At 44.5% G+C, this 16,596-nt stretch overlaps 1 protein-coding gene across 1 annotated transcript in view; it reads right to left on the bottom strand.

Annotated features, from left to right (window-relative positions):
* Positions 1-16,596, bottom strand: part of HEATR4 (HEAT repeat containing 4) — a gene marked incomplete at its 5' end in the record, with an annotated part of 36,855 nt that overhangs the window by 16,177 nt on the left and 4,082 nt on the right. Inside the window, 9 exons of the mRNA XM_080807355.1 lie at positions 1,271-1,460; positions 2,495-2,564; positions 3,119-3,299; positions 3,997-4,115; positions 6,156-6,260; positions 6,939-7,099; positions 7,628-7,789; positions 10,922-11,065; positions 12,342-12,545. Of these exons, the coding sequence (XP_080663481.1) occupies positions 1,271-1,460; positions 2,495-2,564; positions 3,119-3,299; positions 3,997-4,115; positions 6,156-6,260; positions 6,939-7,099; positions 7,628-7,789; positions 10,922-11,065; positions 12,342-12,545 (1,336 nt within the window). The remainder of the gene's footprint in view (positions 1-1,270; positions 1,461-2,494; positions 2,565-3,118; positions 3,300-3,996; positions 4,116-6,155; positions 6,261-6,938; positions 7,100-7,627; positions 7,790-10,921; positions 11,066-12,341; positions 12,546-16,596) is intronic.

The raw sequence follows: 16,596 nt of genomic DNA, 5'->3' as shown, positions 1-16,596 counted from the left end.
TTATTTATTTATTTGACAGACAGAGATCGCAAGTAGGCAGAGAGGCAGGCAGAGAGAGAGAGAGGAGGAAGCAGGCTCCCCGAGGAGCAGAGAGCCTGATGCGGGACTCAATCCCAGGACCCTGGGATCATGACCTGAGCCGAAAGCAGAGACCTTAACCCACTGAGCCAGCCAGGCGCCCTTTTTTTTAAAAGATTTTATTTATTTATTTTTGTGTGTGTGAGAGAGAGAGAGACGGTAAGCAGGAGTGGTGGGGGGAGGGGGCAGAGGGAGAAGCAGACTCCTCATTGAGCAAGGAGCCCAATGCAGGATTCGATCCCAGGACCCCAGGATCATGACCTGAGCCAAAGGCAAACACTTAACTGACTGAGCCACCCAGGTGCCCAGATTGTTCTTATTCGTTTAAAAAAATAAAAAGGGTGGAAAATAGAGAAGTAGGAATCAATCAAGAATGCTAAATTCCAATCCTAACTGCTGTTTTGCTTAGCTTTATCTGCAAAAATGGTATGATGTTTAGCTTATAAGGATGTTGTATAGTTTTTAAGGCGATATATTTGAAGATACTAATGGTACCATTTATTGAACACTCATGGTGGATACTAAACATATCGTTTCTTTAATCATCACCACAGACCCATAAGGCAGATGATTATTTGCATTTGATAGCTGAAAAAATGAGCTCAGAACGTTTAAGTAACTTACCCACATTTACATAACTAGTATATGCCTGAGCTGGGATTCAAATTCTGGTCTTTTTAACTCTACAGCCTGTCATCACAGTAGGCACTTGAAAAATGTTAGCTGAGGGGCACCTGGGTGGCTCAGTGGGCTAAAGCCTCTGCCTTTGGCTCAGGTCATGATCCCAAGGTCCTGCGATCAAGCCCCACATCAAGCCCCACATCGGGCTCTCTGCTCAGTGGGGAGCCTTCTTCCCCCCATCTCTTTCTCTGCCTGCCTCTCTGCCTACTTGTGATCTCTGTCTGTCAAATAAATAAATCTTTAAAAAAAAAAAAAAGAAAAATGTTAGCTGAATAAATGAATTATTTAAAGCCACCTGGGATGGAGAACAGCTACATGCAGGACATGACCTGACTTCCCATTTAATTTAGGCTAGTTTTTTTGTTACCCACTTGGGTGGGTGAATGGCACAGGTGAGCCTGTGCTTTTACAGCCATTATGCACCCCGGAAAGGCAGGGATGTATTCTGTTAACAAGGATGGGAGAATTGGCAGTACAAGAGGTCATGGCAGGAATCAGGTTTAGAGCTTACTTTAGAACAGCCTCATGGTTCTCTAGGAGCAGCACATCTAGGAACGTGTCCCTGACCCGGTCCCCTTGAAGATCGAGAGCTAGGATGCTACGGCAAGCTTCTAGTCGTACACCTGGTGACTCTTCATAATGGATGGCCCAGAGCAGGAGGTCTGTCAGCTGGGGACTCACTTGGCCAATGTGACCCAAAGCTGCAGAGATTAGAGGGCAGCAAGTTCCACTGTTACTTAAGATGGAGTTGGCTATATCCTAACATCCAGAAATGGCCTTATTAACAAATAACAGTGATAATACGTAGATGGCTGCCTGCTAAATTAAGTATTGCAAATATTGAACTATTTTGTTAGTACCTTCTCTTTTATTTTTTTTTTTTTAAGATTTTCTTTCTTTATTTGTCAGAGAGAGAGAGGGAGAGAGAGTGAGCGAGCACAGGCAGAGGCAGAGAGAGAAGCAGGCTCCCTGCCAGGCAAGGAGCCCGATTTGGGACTCGATCCCAGGACGCTGGGATCATGACCTGAGCTGAAGGCAGCTGCTTAACCAACTGAGCCACCCAGGCGTCCCAGTACCTTCTCTTTTAGATGACAATTATCATTAGAATTTTAGGGATGGGTTAGAGTAGGTCGTCTCCGAAGGATTCCTGTGGGGATGAGGAGGGAGGACCCATCCCATCCTTGCCCATTAGGATGTGAGAATATACTAATTATTTATGTAAGGATGAGAAAATGGGGCACATAACTCAGAAGACTAGCCTAGTCCAGGCAATACAATGGGGAAAGGAGACAATTATTTAACAGGTTTAACTAAAGCAAAGATAGTCAACAAGAGAAGGAATGCCAAAAATCCTAAAAAGAAACTCTAGGAAAGTTTGACGGCAGGGTTTTAAGTCGCCAGCAGTCTTGAATCCAGTCTTTTACAGAGTTCTTCTATATTGAAACCTCCTGAGCAAGTGTGTCCAATTGTGGATACCTACTTAGAACTTAGTACATTCTGTTGGTGGGGTCTGTCTTGTTAGCCCTTCTTAACAGGTTTGACATAAACCTAGGCTCAGGATCCTTAATGAGAATTAAAAAGAAAATAATCTTCAATTTCGCAGGCAAGAACTTCTGAGAAGGTGTAACCATCTCTACCCCTATATTCTACCCCCTTCCTAGAGAGAGTCTGGGGATTTAGACCAGCACGTGGGAAGGTGTTTGAGGTTGAAAAGCTGGGGCCATTCCCATACTACCTTGAATGGCAAATGCCTTGATTTTCCAGTAAGGATCTCTCTGTATCAGATTCAAAAGGCAGTCCAGGACCTGGGGTGAATAAAAGAGCAATGTTGAGTGGAGAGGATCAGCAAGAATGAACCAGAGACAGGGACCCGTCTTACCTCTAAAATGTGCTCTCACTGAAAAATGGGCTTCTATCAGTTCTAGTGACAAATGAGCCGGAAGCTGAAGTACTAGCCTGCACACATGGTGTATTAGCCGAATTATCTCCTGCCTAGATTGACTTTCCTCAGCCCACAGTTCTGTGGTTATCCAGGCTTCTTTAGAACACCTGCAATCAGATTTTCCCCTAATAACTAGGGATTATAACTCCATTCACTGGAGTCGATCCTAAAGCCTGTAACTGAGGTGAGAACAGGGTTCAAGGATGTGCTCTAGAGTTAAATCTGGGCTAGCTGGGAGCTGAATATGGTCCTAACTGACTCATTGATGTGGTCAATCTACCCCCTCACCTTCCTGGTTCTGATTTTTCATTCAAAGTGTCCACAGAACAGTGCATGTAGTATTCCCAAAAAGGGAAGCTCAGGGTGATGCCCTCTTCAGGTTAATCAGGTGAATGGCGATGTATTTCTCTGACTCACCATCTTATCTCGGATCTGCAGGGCGCCTGCTGCCAAACAGGCTGCCCGCCGAACTGCCATGAAGTCGTCAGAGAAGCAGTTCAGGAAACTTGGGAGAAGGCTGGCAGTCATGAGCTGGAGCCCACCAATCAGGGAGAGAGCTTCCACACGCTCCTGGAAATTTCCTTGACTCAGCTTGACTCTGGAAGGCACAAGTGCTTTTATTTTGCCTCCTTGAACTTTTGGCATTCCCACCACCACCACCACCACCACGACGAATGCCCTCAAGATAAAACCCAACCTCTGTCAGCTCTCCATTATCCATTCCCACCCTTTCCTAGTCAGCCTTATGCCATGAGGTTAAGTTTCACAGGGGAGAGATCTCAACTGTCTTACTTCAACCACTATTACTAGCATATGCTGGAAACTAAACTATGTTGAATGGCTCAGTAAAGGAAACTTCCACACGCGTACCTATTGCTCAGTCAAGTTCTCTTCACTGTCCTCCCCTGTGCCACCCTCATTTTTATATTCGTATTTGGCTCCCAGCCTGGAATGTCTTTCCTTCTCTCTGCCTATGTAGTCTGATCCATCCTCCATGAAAGTTGACCTTACGAAGCATTTGTGTATCTTGCCTGTATAATCAGAATCATGTCATACTTTTGAACTTTCAAACATCCAAAACAGTGCTTAACACCTAAAGGGCACTCTGATTCTTTCCTTAGCCACATTGTTAGTGTCTATAGGAACTGGTAATTTTTTATTTTTAAAATAATCCTGCAGTGGGACCCAGTACGATGCTGAACATACGAAGCAGCTCAACAGATGCCAGCTGGCCGGATCCCTGAACACTTATGAACAGAAAAGTTTCACTGAGTTCATGTTTCACTAGGTCTTACCTAATGGTGTTGTACACCTCTTTCCCAAATTTCATTCGCCCCACGGCTTGGGCAGCTGCATGTCTTACTTCCTTATTCCAGTCACTCAGCATCATCTGGATCAACTTATATTTCATATCCTATAAATAGGAGTAATAATTAGCTGCCATTTATTGAATGCCGGTTTTGGGCTTGGTACTGTGCCAGGTGTTTTTACCCATCACTTAATCCTCCCAGACAATCCAATGAAGCAGATTACCATTTACAGGTGACAAAATGGAGGCTTAGTTTACTTGCCCATGGTTAACCTGTTTCTGCTAGAGCTAGGACTCAAGGCCCAGTCTGTTTTCTAAGCTTATGCTTAACACTGCTACATTATGTCAGAACCAACGTTTTCTGTCCTTGAGGGACTTAACATTTGATGGTTATGCATTAGTAGGGTGATACTCATCCCAGTTTGCCTGGGACTTTACTGGGTTTAGTATTAAGAGGCCTATGTCCTGGACAAACCTGGACAGTGGGCCACCCTGTCTATTAATACTTCATTCAGAAGGGATGAGACCAAGATTACTGCAGTTGTGGTTCATGATTGTGTCAATGTGCCCAAGCTATTCTCCCGGCCTGAAACATCTCTTCCACCTCGACGTGGTGGAATGTCTCCCTCCTGTTTGAGGATTTCTCTCAGACAATATTTTTGCATCCCCAATGCTGGCATAGTGACAAGCGTGTAGGCTGTGGTCAGACACTGCTTACTGAATGAGTGAAGGACTGACGGACATAGTGCTTTTCTTTCATTCCAGCAACCTGACGTGAAGTTCTCACCTGTGCCACGTCAGTCCCCTGCCAGCTCTGCATGTCTTTTTACTTTCAGTTGGCAATCCTGAGTGACAGGTGCTAAGGAGGTGAGTGTGCAAAGGAATTAGATGTTGTTAAAGTGCAGATTCTGATTGAGTGAGCCTGAGGGGAGATTCTGCCCTTCTCACAACCTCCCAGGTGTTGCCTGTGCTGCTGGTCAGGATTTCAGAGGAAGGGTTCATGGCAAATGGGGCAGAATTAACCCGGACTAAAACATCTTCAGATGATAATACCAAATGACCAGATTTTGTGCTTTCCACTCAAAATGTGAGGGTCCAAGGGTGGAGGGTCTTAACTTCTCAGGGTAATGGTGCTGTTCTGGGACATTTTGGAGGTACTGAGTGTCATAAGGAAAAGATACAGTGGCACATAGGAAGAAGGGGAAACCCCCATTTGGACAGCTGAAGATGATTAAAAAGTAATAGGAAGAAACACGTCAGGTGAAAGCTCAAATGATGGTCAGGGTTTCCGCCCCCTGGAAGTCCCTCTTCAGTTCCGACCAAGTCTTGCGCAGCTGTTCCACACTCCTTCCCCCAGCTCTGATAGGTTCAGCCTACGCTAATGTCTCTCTCTGAAAAATTATGAGTGTACTGTACATTTATCACTTGTTCTTGAATCATTTGTGTATGTTGTCATTCCAACTATAATGTCAATCTTTTTAAAGTAGGGACTGTGTCTTATACCTTCTCTATGTGCTGAACACTCAGAGCCAACATAGACACTGGTATGGTTGGGTTGTTGGGTAGTTTAAGTAAGTGCTTCTCAAACTCTGTGGTGAAGGACCAGTTTTGGTGGGGGCGGGAGGGTAAAGAAGGTCACTGGCTGGTATTTATACAGTACATTCACGTTAAGGCAATGCCAAAGTACTGTAAGAGTTTCTAAATTTTCCTAGGGTTTTTGCTTATTTCATTGTGAGTGAGTTACAACTGTTGCTAAGAAGCAAGTGCCTTGAGTCTGAAAGACATGTTGGCATATAAAGATAATCCTGGGTTAGGACTAGGTAGCGATGTAGAGACAAAGATCTGCTCAGTAAGAATGGGATACTAGGGGCGCCTGGGTGGCTCAGTGGGTTAAAGCCCCTGCCTTCAGCTCAGGTCCTGATCTCAGGGTCCTGGGATCGAGCCCCACATCGGGCTCTCTGCTCGCCTGGGAGCCTGCTTCCCCCTCTCTCTCTCTGCCTGCTGCTCTGCCTGCTTGTGATCTCTCTCTGTCAAATAAATAAAATCTTAAAAAAAAAAAGGGATACTAAATAGCAGCAAAAAGTGGAAGGGCTCCCCAGCCTCCTTTTGCTTCAACTTCCTGTCCTGAAAACACAGAAGGCTTACCAGACTGACGTTCCCGCCGATCTGTGAGAGAACCCGGCAGGCTATGATCCGGTCCCTCCACTGGTAACTGTTCAGCTCCACAGCCAGCAGGGTGTGTATCAGGGTCTGAGGAATGGAAGACTTAGGTGGATATTCCTGGTAACTTTTAGAGATGCTGGAGCCTGAAGAAGTGTTAGATCCTAATATGGCATTCAGCCTAATTAATGTCACAAGCACATGAGGTGCCCATCCCTAGTGAAGGAAAAAGTGGGTTTACAAGATACGGGGCACTCTTCTATCTGAGCCAACTGACTCTGGAATCCTAAATCAGGGAACAAAATACAGATTTAGCAACCTGAGCAGAAAACTCCTGGGGCCTTCTCTTTAACTATCTTTACTCCTGAGATGATTTGTATATGCCTCAATCTCTGTGAGTTTCACATTTCTATTGAAAGTAAACACACCTGTAGGTCTGCACAGTTTTCAATGGTAAACTTCTGGCAGAAGCAAATTCTACATATCAGAACTCTTCTTGCATACACAGAAACCATCTGCAGCCTACTTTTCTCACCTTTGTCTCAGGTGGCTGGTGTCCCTTTTTACCTGTATATACACCTCTATACCCCAATCCACCCCCACACCCAGTCTTTTAGCTAGATTTACTTACTTAACTTACTTAACTAGACTGACTGACTGACTGACTTACTCAGCCACCTGCATTTCCAATTCCTTACTTGAACTGACCTCAGACTCAAGTGTTCCCCATAACTTGGTGTCTCCTCTGACCCTGTAATGAGTACATACTGTCTTCTCACTGAGATGGCTCAGAAGCATACAACACTGGTGCTCAGTGTCGTCATTCTTCTTATTAAACAGCTGCTGCAGGATCCTCTTAATCACGGGGAATGTGACATCACCTTCCAGAGCCAAGCACTGAGCTGCAGCCCAGCTGTCCACACTGTTACCTGTTGGGGCGGGGGGGGGGGGGTGTGTGAAAAACAGCTGTCTGTCCTCCTTGCAGAGAGAACAGCCTCAGGGTTGGTACCGAAGGCTGTTACCTGCCTGGTATCTTACTCCCCTGTGCCCTGCTTAGTATAGAAGTCAAAGCCTGTATTTCAGTGGATCATATCAAGGTTTTAGATACAGACTGAAAACCTTAACCTGAAAAGTTAAATCCTAAAAGGTTCTTGCTGGATAACAGCAGTAGGCCGTAAGGGCCAAATAAATTTGCATGAACGGGGTCATGGTGTCCAGGCAAATAGGTCTATGAAACACTTAGCCACCCAGGTACGACTAGGTGGCAGTGAGCCTCTTTTGTAAAAGTATCTAGGAAGCACTATCTCTGAATGTTCATGAACAGAAACCCCAAACCCCCAATATAGTAGACCTCACAGAGCATGACACTGGAGAAGAAAGGATTAGGAGAAGCTGATAGTGAGATGTCCTGTCTCCACCCCATATTCGCAGGTCAGAAGTGGCAGGGAGTTACTCACCCTTCGAAAGGACACTATGCATGACATCCCGGGCGAGGGGATTATGTGACTGTATGGCATATTGGCATAGTGCCGCTGCCATCCGCACATTGGCATTTTGGTCCCAAAGAGCAGCCTCCAGGGCGGACTGTAGAACCTCTGGCAAGACCTGGACAGAGGGGGCTTTCCCAGTCTCCTTGTCTGTGATCAAAAGAGAACCAGGTAAGAGGTTGCTAGCCCCTTTGATCTTCACCAAAACAGTTTCTTCCCCATAGCTGCATAGTGGTCGACCTCAGTCTCAGTTCCTGGTGCTTCCTGCTAGTTAATAGAGTTTGGCTGAGCCCCTGCAGTAGGTGGGCATTTCTGGCTCCCTTCTGTGCTGGGTATGCCTGCTCCCAGTCCTTGATCATGTGGCCCATGGAGAGCTGGATTCAAGCCACGGAAGGTTTCCAGCTAGACTCTGGTGACCTTCACCATTAGTTTCAATGATGAAAATTAACCTATTTACCATATATGTTTTTGTATTTTTACTTTGCCATTTATGGTGTTTTCATATTCATTATCTCATTCAGTCTGGCAGCAGCTCGTTGAAGTAGGCAAGGCAGGTATTAACTGCGGAGCTCATCTGAAATATGTCATTTCAGGAGTCTTTTTAGATCGAAACAGTCAGACTCACACGACTCACAGGCCACACAAAGCACCAGTCTTCTGAAGGATCTAGGATGGGAGAGCAGTTGGCCAATAGGGCCTCAGGCATTCCTTCTGGCCAGAGTTCTCAAGGCACTCTGGACAGCATTCCACAGAGCCTTCTGGGGACATGTGCTGTATTCTCAGGAGTGAGCATGTCTTACAACAAGTCGAGAGTTCTAATCCCAGGGCCCACAAAGGGCCTGCCTATTAGAAGCCACGGCATTCGTGGAAGCCCAAGTGATGGCGCCTCCTTAAGGCATTTGTTTCACTTACAATTTTCCCCGTCCAGATGTGATATGTCAGAGTTCATGTTTACCATAAGCAATGTTGCCTATAAAGATCAGGGCAACACATAGACATTTTAACTAAAGCTCAAATTCTCAGGTAGAAGGGGAAAGGGCCTGTTAACCTTTTGTCCACAATTATCCTCATTTTAGAGATAAGGAATTTGAAGCTCAAATAGGCTAACTGACTTCCCAAGAAGTGGCAGAGCTGGATCTGTGACTAAGATTTTAGGATTTCTTTTTTTTTTCTTTTTTCTTTTTTTTTTTTGATTTTAGGATTTCTGATCTTACCGTCATTGTGGGCGGCTATGCCATTTGCTAACAATAGGTTAGATGGGAATAGGTGTATTTTAGGATAATAAGTAGAAGTCAAATGAGTATTTCAAAAAGTAATGAGTAAGATAGTTTTCTTTGGGAAGGTATGGGGAAGAAACAAGACAAAGGTTAAAATCTGGACACCTAGGACATCTGAAAGGGATCACATGAAGGCATAATTCTGGGAGCAGACAAAAGTGTTCTTTGTATGTATGTGGAAGATTGGGGATAAGAGTATAATATCTGTGGCTGCCTATTGGTTTTCTCTGTGCCAGGTATTGCAAACGTATCATTCATTTAAAAGCCAAGGAAATAAGCAGTTATAATAAAAAAAATGTATAGTTTGGGGGCCACCTGGCTGGCTCAATTGAAAGATCATGTAACTCTTGATTTTGGGGTTGTGAGTTCAAGCCCCATGTTGAGCCTAGAGCTTACGAAAAAAAGAAAAAAAAATGCAAATGTGTGGAAGCATATAGAGGGACAATGACCCAAGTCTGGGTGGTGGGGCAGGGAAAACTCAGAGGAAATGATAGCTGAAAATTAAAGGACAAGTGTAGAAGTTAATCAGGTTACAAAGAAATGAAGAGTTTTCTGGCAGATGGGGCAGCAAATTCAGAAACTTGTACCACAAATGCCCATATCTGGAACTCAGTAGCTGGGAAATAAATGAAACTTTAAAAACATGACAATTTTGTAGAAGTAAAATTAGTCCCCGCCATTTAGGAGGGTCCCTTGTCTGGCAGGAATGGCAGAAAAGTAAACACAGTTAAGATAGAATGATACATATTAGGACAGAATATTATTAGAATGCTACCAGCAACAGAGAGGAAAAAGCCCTAGCCCAGGTTTCCCATAAGAGGTATCTGAGGGCATCTGAGAAATAAGTAAGCCAGTTGGTTTTATGTCCTCTCAGTAGCACTTGATTGTTTCTATCATTTGGGTCCTGTGTCTTGTTAAACTGTCTCCTCAGATTACAGTTCTGGCTGTTGTAGATGGGAAATTCTCCTTTTTAACTACTTACTGCTAGTAAAGAAAAAAGCTATTGACTTTTCTTTTCCAAAGGATTAAAGACCATTGGAAAGAATGGCTAAGTCCTTAATTCATTTTCTAAAACTAGCAAAAACTGAAACTTAACAAACTACTCATTTCACTTGTAAATGTAGTAAAACATTCTAAAATATCAATAAATCAAACCCAGTGGAGTAACAAAAGAATAATTTATCGTGATCTGTTAGAGTCTCTGAATTTAACAACAGAATTCACATCCACATTAGAGGAGAGAAAATAGGAAATGGCTGGTAAAATTCAACACTCATTTTTATAATGAATAGAAAATCCTACACGTATGTTGACATATTATTTCCGAAAGCATCAAGAAAGATGTGAAATGCCAAACAACATTGGTTACCCTGGGGAGTAGCATGGGGGGGGACTGGGAATTTTGGGGGAAGGGAATTACCTCTTATATTCCTCTGTTGACTGATGAATACACAAAGAGGGAAGCAAAATCAGAATCTGTTGGTCATTTGGTTATGGGAGGAGGAAGGTTTTGTCCAGGATGACTCCCAGGGCCCTGGCTCCGAAACTAGGTGGACTGTGGGGCTGTTGATTGAGGTTTGGAACTTGGGGAGGGGGTCTACAGTGAGGGTGTCTGTCTTGGGTTTCAGATGTGCTGTCAAAAGAAGGGCTAAAATAGAGTCGGGAGGGGAAAGTGTATATGTACACACACGAACTATATATAATTTGGGTCTATTACAAACAGGATCTCTGAGTGGAACAGGGCGAGCTTCCTTGAAGCTGCTAGGCGAACAGAAGGTAAGGAAATGTAGTGCCAAAGGCACTGGACCCGAAGTCAGGAATTTAAATTTCATCTCTTGCTGATAAGCTGTGTATATTCAGGCCAGTCTCTGGGCCTTGGTTTTGTTTGTAAAATGCTCTCAGATAAACTCAAAGGTTCACACCAGTTCTCATTGTCTATGCTGTGTGAGTTGCCTATATTCTCAAGTAGTTAAGTTCTGGCTCTCACTTGAGTCCCCCCGGCTGGTGGCAATCCCGGGCCGTTCTAAAGCAGCTGTGGCACATGTGATGATGGCTTGGATCCGAGTGTCGTCATGCACGTCCAGCAAGCCCCGCAGCAGGCCCTCTACTGTCGCATGGTGCCACTCGATGACTATGCCACAAGGAAGGAAAGGAGAAGAAAACCATCTGGTTAGGGTTAGATAGGCCCCTTTGTCCTAGCACAATTCAAGCAAAACATTAGCTCAGAAGAATAAAGGGCCCCAGGGATATGGGGAAGTTATTTCTCTGACAATCTTTGTACCCTGTTGGGCAGTTCCCAAACACTGCTACACGCTCCCCCACCCCATCCCATCTTATATTCTGTCTCTCTTTGCTTAAATAACTCTTCATTGTTACCATCTGGAAAATAAAAGGGTGATAACACAGTGATTAAGGGTACTTTGTTATCAAATCCACCTGATTTGGAAACACAATTATTAGCTGTGTGACCTTGGATAAGTTACTTAACCTCTCTGAGGTTAATATTGCTCACTTATAAAATGGGAATGGTACCAGAACCTACCACACTGAGTTACTCTGAGTATTAAAGGAGTTAATGGGACAAAATATTTAACAAAATGCCAGGCAAGGTACTAAGGACTCAACTGTTAATGATTGTGGTTATCGTTAGGTTGCCTCTGAGGTCTCTTCCATCTGGCTTTCAAGATCTTCCTCATTTTATTACTAACTTCTCTCTTTGTAGGTATAAGCTTTCATTTCAGAGTTCCTACGGTAGGTTTTACTCAGAAAATCTGTCAGCCCTTTTTTGTTTATGTCATCCAGTACGTGTGATGGATTGCCTCTCTCCTGCACTAATTAAACTAGTCTCAAGTTCTGTAAGCCAGCAGTCCTAAGTCCTCAGACCTTAGAGCTTTAACCAGTCCTTGCCAGGCCCTTACTCTGCCCCAGGCACTCCACCTTCTACTCCCACATTGCCAAAGGCAGAGTGGATATCTGAGAATCCCAACTCCGCATGTGAATTTTGGAGAGGTGTTGTTTCTACCACAGCCAACTACAGCTTCTCTGGATGACTACACTTCCATCGCTTGGGCAGCATATTTCATCCTTCCCTTCATGCGTCATTTACTGAGCATAAAGTTTCACAGGCTGTAAGACAGAGTCCCCATCTGTGAAGACTCCTCAGCGTAGCGAGTGTACACAGATTACTGAGGTACAACCCGCCCATGCAGAAAGCCTCCAGAGATAGGTCAACCATCACTGTGTGAAAGGCTCTTCTCTAGTGACACCTTGATGAGCGAACTAGACTTGTACGTTTTCACAAGAGAGGCATGAATCTTCATAGACTGAGAAACATGAGGCCAAGGTGAGACCCTCCTCCCTCAAATGTTTACTGATATCTCCAGACCCGCCGCTGCCCCTTCACTTACTCAGAGCCCAGGCGGTCTTCCATTCCAGCAGCATCCTCCGCAGGACCGCCAGTTCCCAAGTCACATCCTCCTTGAGTGATTCTTTCTGCTTCCTCAGTTTCCTGGTCCTAATGGGAACATCCTCTTCGTCCACCTGGAGCAGCGGATCTTTGACTGGAGTGGGCAAAGCTGTCCAACGCAGGGCTCCTTTCACAGGCCTGCAGCCTGTGCAATATGGCAGTGTGAGGTCGTCTTGCCCCACTGCCCGAGGCCCTGTGTTCCAAGCTAGCATTACCTCCTACTCCTGACCAACACCAAGGCGGAACAAACTCTTGAGAACAAACTTGCCCGTGATTATGCTGGGAACTAAGTACAAGTCCCATAGGGAGTTAGGAAAAGTCCTGATGACAGACGTGATAAAGGCATGTTGGGGGGTGGATTTAGATATATATAAACCTTTTTATACATTTAATCTTTAAGAACAAAATTTGTTTATATATAATAAGGTTTTGCTTAAAATTCAGTTATCTGCTATATTGCAATTTAGAGTGTAATTGTCCATTCCTAGTTTATTAGGGTTTTATCTTTTTTTTAAGTTTATGTATTTATTGTAGTTCCCGGATGGCTCAGTTAAGCGGATGACTCTTGATTTTGGCTCAGGTCATGATCTCGGGGTCCTGGGGTCAAGCCCCATGCTCCGTGCATGCTCAGCAGGGAGTCGCTTGAGGATTCTCTCTCCCTCTGCCCCTCCTTCTGCTCGTGCGCGCATGCACGCTGTCTCTCTCAAATCTTTTTTTTTTTTTTTAAACTTTACTTATTTGTAAGTAATCTCTACAGGTATCACAGGGCTCGAACTCAGGACAACAAGATCAAGAGTCCCATGTTCCGACTGAGCCGGCCAGGTGCTTTTTTTATGTTTCTTTTTAATGTTTTTAATTTGGGAGGAGGAATGCTGCTACAAACTGCTAAGTCTGAGAGATTTTAGCATCTCTGAGTTTTTCCTCATGATGACAACAGCTGAAAATTTGAGGACAGAAGAATGTATTATAAAAATATAGTTGTTTTATAAAAACCAGTTACAAATATGTTTTCTAGACTTTGTGATCTCCCTGGTGTCAGATTCAGAAGGACTCTTCCTCAGAGCAGTTGTGTGGGGAAGGCAAAAAATATAAAAACATTTCCAGATTACCAAGTTCATGATCTGTGGCGTTGCTTATCTGTCTCATGCTCTGATCTGTCACTGCCGAGGTTTGTGTCCCCTCCATGATTTCATTCTAACATGTTTAGGTTTGTTCTAAATCCACTCTTTCCTTTGAGCAAGCAAGGCAAAACCATTTCTTTCTCCTAATGTAAAAAGAGTCTTGTGAGACTCCAGGGCAGTTTAGCTCAGATGCCATACAGAGCATACCCTCCGAATGGTTCTCCCCCAGCTCAGTCATGCTGGGGGAGCCCCATCACCCTGTTGAGGGCTGACTTTCTTTGCCGTAGGAGGTATAAGCTGGGGAGGCAGAACCACCTCCGGACAGGTCAGCTCCCAGTGAGTCAATACTATGATACTCCTCCATTTCTCTCCTCTCAGCCTGCTTGAAATCCCTCCCACAGAAGTGAGAAGTAGCTGGATTAGTCTAGTCCCTTTCCTCCTACATCCCCCTGCTCAGGGAGTTAAAAAGGATGTGGTGAGAAAGCCTTGAATCTCCGGTATTTAACCTGTGTGGGAATAAACATGCACACCTGCCAACATTAATTTTACTTCTGGTCCTTTGAGTTATAGGCAGGTATAAACACATCCCCTAACCACATTCCACATCAAAAGTCCTCTGAAGGGAGCACACAGACAGCCCTTTGGCTTCCTATGGGATAAAAGGCACAGTATCCTTTGCTGGCAGAAACAAATGGTGCCTTTCACTCTGGACCATAAGACCTGTGCTCACTACAGAAGAACTGGAATGATCTGGGTATACTAGAGAGTTTTATATCACAACTTGGGGGAAATTAAGGTTATATCGCAAGAAGTACACTTTGTATCTTGAGAATTTTGATCATTTTAAAGAAATCATTATCTAAGTTTTCAATTCAATCAAAATGGAGAGTAAAAAAAAACTACCCACATCTCAACTTCAAAATTTTTCCTTTTTTTTTTAAGGATTAATTTATTTATTTGACAGACAGAGATCACAAGTAGGCAGAGAGGCAGGCAGAGAGAGAAAGGGGGAAGCAGGCTCCCCGCTGAGCAGAGAGCCCAATGCGGGGCTCAATCCCAGGACCCTGAGATCATGACCTGAGCTGGAGACAGAGGCTTAAACTACTGAGCCACCCAGGCATCCCCCAAATTTTTCCTTCTTTAGGTTCCTTCATACCTAGTATTTCCTAGATGAGAATTATAAGAAGGTGTATCTATGTTACTATTCTGACTTTACTTCTCCCAGATCAATTTCAAATACTTATTTTTTTAAAGAGTATTTGAGAGAGACAGAGAGCATGAGCAGGGGGGAGGAACAGGGGGAGGGAGGAGGGAGGGAGAAGCAGACTCCCCACTGAGCAGGGAGCCTGACAGGGGGTTCTATCCCAGAACCTCGAGATCAGACCTGAGCTGAAGTCAGACACTGAACTGACCGAGCCACCCAGGTGCCCCTATTTATTATTTTTTTAAGTAGGCTCCACATCCAACATGGGGTGTGAACTCCCAACCCTGAGATTAAGAGTCGCATACTCCTACCAACTGAGCCAGCCTGGGTCCCCAATTTCAAATACTATTTAAAAAAGAAGCTTGGGAAAGATTCTACAGCTTCTGTTCATCAAATGTTCTATGTTCTGGGGAAAAGAGGGCAGACATCTAGCACAGTAGGGGAAAAGTGTGAAGCCAGTGAGGCAGGTGGTGAGGCATCTGAATTCAGCAGGGGGATTCGTTTTTTTATAACAGCTGTGAGGTAGAATTCACATACTATAAAATTCATCCTTTTAAAATGTATACAATTCAGTGGTTTTAGTATATTCACAGAGTTGTACCACTATCACAGCGTCTAATTTTAGGATTTTTAAAAAGGTTTTATTTGTTTATTTGATAGAGAGAGAGATGGAGAGAGAGCAAGAACGACCAGGGTAGCAGCAGGCAGGGGGAGAAGCAGACTCCCTACTGAGCAGGAAGCTGTCCTCGGGGCTCAATCCCAGGACCCTGAGATCATGACCGGAGGAGCCTAAGGCAGACGCTTAATGACTGAGCCACCCAGGCACCCCTAATTTTAGGATATTTTTATCACCCCAAAAAGAAACCCTGTGCCGATTCCTCCCTTTCCCTAGCAACTGCTGGTCAACTCTCTGTCTTTGTGGATTTGCTATTCTCAGAGGGGAGGGTGTACACAATACAGTTGCCATGGGGGGAACGTAGTATACTAGTAATAATTCCTTGAGCTTGAGCACTTAATGGTTTATAAAATTCATTCACAAAGTCACCTAAGTATCAATAAATATCACAGAATCAGTCAGTATTTCCAAAGTGCCTTACTGTAGGAATGATGAGTGTCTCAGCTCTAATGAAGCAGGGGAGCCCTAGAAGGTGACTTGCCTAGACTCAATCTAAGGCTTTGCTGGGGTGCTTTCCACTAGTATCATTAGTTTCTGTACACGAAGGGGCCCACCAGAACAGTGACACTGCAAAGAAAAGTCATGGGATGTGGAAGCATAGTCTTTTGGAGGAGGGGCACTTTTTGTTTCATAAGCTCATTTCTTGGCCATCTGCCTTCCCTCCATCTCTCTCTCTTACGGAACTAAGAATGATATGCTTATGAAAGAGAAATCTAGAACAGAGGCAGGTATGGGCCTGAGAATGGAGTGGGAAGGTAGAACGAGCCCAAAGGGACAAGGCAGAGTGCTGGATCGAAGGTCTGATGTACTTTCCCTGGAAGCATGGGAAGAAGATGGGACCTGCCTCACTGGTAATTATCGGCCCTAAAGCTCTTGGTTAAACCTAAGTTTGATATCAACTGAATGGATGTTCCACAAAGGCTCTTCCTAGTTACAATTAGTGCTTTATAATTTTATGAGATGATTTTTAGTTAGTAGGAAGGGACTCCCCTACATATGGTGATACAGGGTCCTTAAAGAAATAGCCCCATTTCCAGGGCACCTGGGCAGCTCAGTCAGTAAGTGTGGGGACTGTTGATTTCCACTCAGGTCATGATCTTAGGGTCGTGAGATTGAGCCCCACTTGGGGCTCTGCGCTCAGCAGGGAGTCTGCTTGAGATCCTCTCCCTCTCCCTCTGCCCCTTCCCCTGGCCTG

Source organism: Martes martes, assembly GCF_963455335.1.
Source record: "Martes martes genome assembly, chromosome: 7".
In the NCBI taxonomy this organism is placed as follows: domain Eukaryota; kingdom Metazoa; phylum Chordata; class Mammalia; order Carnivora; family Mustelidae; genus Martes; species Martes martes.
This window is presented reverse-complemented; position numbering and strand designations above follow the sequence as displayed.